The 5193-nt window shown below is 41.5% G+C and overlaps 1 protein-coding gene across 1 annotated transcript in view; it reads left to right on the top strand.

Moving 5' to 3' along the window:
• The first annotated feature begins 5185 nt into the window (after positions 1-5185).
• Positions 5186-5193, top strand: part of dner (delta/notch-like EGF repeat containing) — a 38484-nt gene continuing 38476 nt past the window's right edge. Inside the window, exon 1 of the mRNA XM_030765184.1 lies at positions 5186-5193. This exon is cut by the window's right edge and continues 256 nt beyond it. Within this exon, the coding sequence (XP_030621044.1) occupies positions 5186-5193 (8 nt within the window).

Below are 5193 nucleotides of genomic sequence, written 5' to 3'. Positions count from 1 at the left end.
GCAGTCCTTCCACCTCTCCTGATCTCACATCCACACTCAGAATGCCTTCTGCCACAGAAACCGCCCCACACAAAAAAAATCATGACTTCCTCTCCTCGGGTTCTTTCTGTTCTCTCTCTCTCTTTTTTTTTGTAATCACCTACATTAAGGCAGACATGTACAGCCTTCTTGTTGGCTCCTCTGGGGTTAGAGTAGTGTGCATCTGCTGGACTGTTGGGGACTGAATTGCGCGATTGCGCAGCGGGCCTGATATATGGTGTTGGCTGAGGTGGCCGTTGCCCAAGCCCATAATGTAGCTGAGCACATAAGAATACAAAACAAAAGAAAAACACAAAAAAATTGGCTGGTCTCATTTTATTGTTTCATGGCTGGATAGCATTTCAAAAGAAGTTCATTTATGGAATAAAGTTTATATGCAGTTTTCACACCCGGTTTGAGGTGGGATGTCTGCTTTACCTTTTTAAAAAAATTTCTATTGTTCTTATTGTTGTTCCTTGTTTCTTTGTATTTTCCTTGCTGTAGTTTATTTTTTGCTCTGCTGGCTTGGAACAAACCTTGGTGTGCACTGCAGTCAGTGGCCAGAGTGGGGCGCCACTGTGCGCTCTCCAGGTCCCATCGTTCATGTGCTGGTTTCTAAGATCTGCAATAATTTACTGCATCAGGTTCATGTTTTTACCTGAACATAAATAAAGTAACTGTTTGACTCAGTTTGGTTTATTCTCATACATTTGGTCATTTGTAAAGAAAAAAATGACATTCTTCATCTTTTTAACACGGACTGTTCTTATAATGGGTAATGTTCTTGTTTTTGTCCTCCTTCTGTTATTTTGTGGGTTGTTGGGTTACTCTGGTGATGTTGTTATCTTGTTGAAAGTGAGCAGTCTCACCTTACAGTGCTTTATAAAACTAGGAATATCATTTATTTGCCTCCACAGTTATTAATTAGTAGTGTATGTCTTGCTTTGATCAAGTGCGCTCCAGAAACTTGACAAACTGCGAGACTGAATACAGATTCAAGTGTAAAGGTACTCAATTACATAATCGATTTCAGTGGCACACAGTTCAGCTCACTTCTTTTCTAACCTGCCAAGTCAAACGAGGTGCGATCAATGCAACAAAGGCTTCATCTCATCTTGAATGCATGGCAGATCAATAAAGCACATTTTTAGGATTTGCTCCTTCTGCTGTGGACACGATGGCCATGAGCTCTGATCACAGGACCAAACAAACTACCATAATGGCTGTCTCCTCAAACATGATAATCGTTATTGTGGCATGTCACAGATGGGTAAAATCCTGGCACATCAGTGGTGTTTTATTGAACCGCAATGAACAAACTTGTGGGAGAATCACTGGAAATAAAACATCTACATAAATAAATATTTAGAAGTCTTCCAGCCTGTAGACTGGGAGCAGAGCCCAGATGGTTAAGAGGCTTAACTGTGAGGTGCCTCTTCTACCTGCAGTTTAGGGGACAGAGAAAACCGTTAAAAATCACATTTGATTAAACACAGCATGACTTTGGGTTTACAGTCTGAACTGTGTAATAGAGGTTTGTTTGAATGAGGAATGTGAATGTTTCATGAATAGGAAGGTACTGCTGGATCACAGTACTCCAATGTAATCCTATGTGAGCTGTGTTAAAGGTTCCTATTGGCTCCTCCAACTGCTGCAATTCCTCAAAGTTTCATGAACCAGTTCTTTTACAATCATGTGTGAACACCTCATTTCCTGAGTGTGGACATGCAAAATCCCTTCAAATTGTTTCATATTTTTGTGATGTTGCTTTGTGACAGTTTGTATTCCTTTATTTCCTCAGAGTACCTTTTTAATCACAGTTTTAATGATGTTTCACTTCACACACACAGATGCTTGGAATCCTCTTCTCTCTACTAATTAACCACTACTCATATTGTCCTCTGAGGACTTTGTATAAATCAGAAACCATTGTATTTTATGGTGTGGTTCAATTTCAATTAAAGCTTAGTTCATTTTTGTTTATTCCAGTCAGCGAGATACTAGGTCTGACTAATCTAAAAATAGCTCACGTGCTAATAATTTTTCTATTCATCAAGCAATCCAATTTAACCAACAGTTTGCTGCAAAGTTACAAAAAATTTTAATACAGTAAAACTCCACAACAAAAAATATAATTCTCATTACCTCTTTGCTCTCTCTTTTTCACTTTTTCCACACTCCTCTCACACACTTTAACTGAATTTAAGGATGTGTTGCTTTAGTGTAACCCAGTGATTCTCAACTCTAGTCCCGGGGGGCGCACTGTACTGCACATTTTGGTTTTAACTCAGGACTGACACCAGATTCCACTGATCAGTTAATCATCAAGCCCTTGATTAGCTCAATTAAATGTGATAATGAAGAGTTAAAGCAGAGATGTGCAGGACAGTGGGCCCCCAGGACTGGAGTTGAGAATCACCAAGATGTGGTAAAACGTCATTATTACGTCCACCACTAGGTGGCTACAACCTCATTCAACATCCCAAGGATTACTAAACTAAAGGCAGACAGTGCTCACTTACAAGGTATCTTTCATTGTGACATGGAGGAGTCTTATCATTTTGTCTACCCATTAAGTTAGTGGTGTCCCTAGCCTTGGAGTTTATCTCTATAAGTAAAATATATCCCATATAACCATAGTAAACATGTCATTAAATGTCATAGCAGTGGTAGAGTGATGGATGTGGTGGTGTCCGGGTAATCTCAGTGTGACTCGACTCTGCAGCTCTGGCTTTCTCTTGGCTTGCAGTTCATGCTGTTGTCTTTACTTGTGTTATCTCTGGGTCACTTGAGACCTCTGGAACAGCCAGCGCTTTCCTACTAATTAAAGACCTGTGTGGATCGGGCCGGTTGCACGGAAGCAAACAAAAGACTGCAGCAATCAGTGCAGAACAGGGACAGTTACTCACCGGGATTAAAGTCATGAATTACTAACATCCCAGGGGAGCACTTATGTGACGTACGAGTTCTGCTTGGTCTGAATTAAGTGTCTGTGTGTAGACTCTTTAGGTCAATACCCTTGATAGTGTACTGATAGACATGTGCATAATCATTGTATGACTGATAAGTACTGGATCTCAAAGGTAAAGCTTCAAATGCAGACACACCAAGAGTGCTGTGAGTGTGAGACGTCACCCAGAGACAGCAGAGTTTCATCCCCAGTAGCGTTTTTTGTATTTTTTAAGAGTTTACTTCCTGTAATACATCAGTGATGTTAGTGACCAGTGAGATGGAAAAAAGGGGAAAAAACAAAGAAACAAAAAACATCCAGTTTGTCTCAAGCGATAGAGAATGCCCGTAAACATCTCTGACACAGCACCTCCAATAAAAGCCAAATGGCTGCTTGGAGCATCGTCATGGAAACCAGGAGCGGCGGTAATTGGTTGGAAATGAACAGAAGGGTTGCTGAGGGTGGCTCTGAGGAAAGGAGAGGTTGGTCATAACAGGTCTCTCTGCAGAGAGTCCTTCCTTATAAAGACTTTAAACATCAATCAATGAGTCAGATCCTCCCTCCTTATTAAAAAATGTAAGTCATAGACCCGGAAACGAAAATAATAATATTTTATGAAGGCAACTGCGTGAATGTGACTCAATTCAATCACAGTCTTTTTTTTTTTTTTTAAAAAAACAGAAGTCCAATAAACCACATTTGCTGTGAATGGACAGTCTAGTTTGCACAACTGGAAGGATTTCAGTCAGGAGTGTGTCATAAAACGGTGGGTGTTAACCAGTATCAGTATTATGTTCAGAATTTACTGTACTGAATTCACAACAGTACTGCCATTCTAGGAAACAAAACTATTTCCCACTAAAAGCTCATTCAGTGTCATTTAGCTGTCTTTGATATTGCAATATTAACTGGATCTAAGCTGTGGACTCATACGTTGAAAATGACAAAGATTAAATCATTTATGTACACAACACGCCTGAGTGAAACAAAAACAATAATGTAATGTTTTTGAGTGATTTTGAGTGAGTATGTGATTAAGATCTTTTCATCGGTCTGGTCTCATGTCTTTCTTATTTGAATCTTTCCCCGTTTCCTGAGTAGCTGTTCACTATGTGCTGTAACACACAGCTCAATCTAGGTTACCTATTTAAAAAAACCAACACAGTCACTCCCTGCTCTGTGTCCCCATTAAAAACAGCAGCTGTGTTTTATCAGTACACCTTTCTGTAACTTCTCTCTTTCTCTCTCCCTCTGAACACACACACACACGCACACACACGCACACACATTAATATGACTGGACTTTGACAAGTATGGTGAGTGTGAATGAGGAAGAGACAGTTAGAGGAGCCATGTTTAGGTTGAGTGAGTGAAATGTGTGTGTGTGTGTTTAGAGTTAGTGAAGGGGCTCATGCCCAGCTGTGGAAATGCCGTCTTTTATCGTTCTAATGCAGCTAATCGCACAGGCAAAGCTACCAGGGATTTAGACCCCAAACACAAACTGAGGCACACATACATACACACTCTCACTCCAGGCTGTGCTGCTGCCATCCTCTACAGGGACAGCGATTCCAAGCCAAGGACAGGTTATGAGTGAGGTGACTCCAAATTAGGTTTGCTCTGAGTTTGGAAAAAAAAAGAAAAAGAGAAAAGGAAATGTGTTTGTGTGTGTGTGTGTGTGCATGTGTGTGTGTGTGTGTGGATGTGTGTGATGCGAGAGTGCAAATGATGTGAATGCATGCAAGAGATGGCAAAATGTGTATGCTACAATGTTCTTCTATTTATGTGAGAGAGCAGAGTGTATGTGTTATGTCGTCAGCAGCCTCTCATTCCCTCCCCTCCCTTCTCCTCCCTTCTCTCTCTCTCTCTCTCTCTCTCACACACACACACGCATTCTCTCTTCCTGCCCTTCTCCGCCTCTCAGTCCTACAGCTCCTAGCCTCTTCACCGCATCCTGTCAGCCAGCTTCTCTCTCTCACTCTCTCTATCTGACACACACACACAAACACACGCGTGCGCGCACTGATTTGTGCTATCTTCGGCACAGACCTCGCAGTGAACAGACAGAAGCGGATCCACCAGCCCACTCCACACTCTCCACTCCAGCACAGATCAGACTGAGAGCCCACTGAGAGCCAGAGCACACAGAAACAGAGAAAAGAAAGGATAAAGAAGAGGAGAAGAGGCACGGAAACCAAACTGATGAAGAGGGACAGCATGGGCTC

Source organism: Chanos chanos, chromosome 2, assembly GCF_902362185.1.
Source record: "Chanos chanos chromosome 2, fChaCha1.1, whole genome shotgun sequence".
NCBI lineage: Eukaryota > Metazoa > Chordata > Actinopteri > Gonorynchiformes > Chanidae > Chanos > Chanos chanos.
This window is presented reverse-complemented; position numbering and strand designations above follow the sequence as displayed.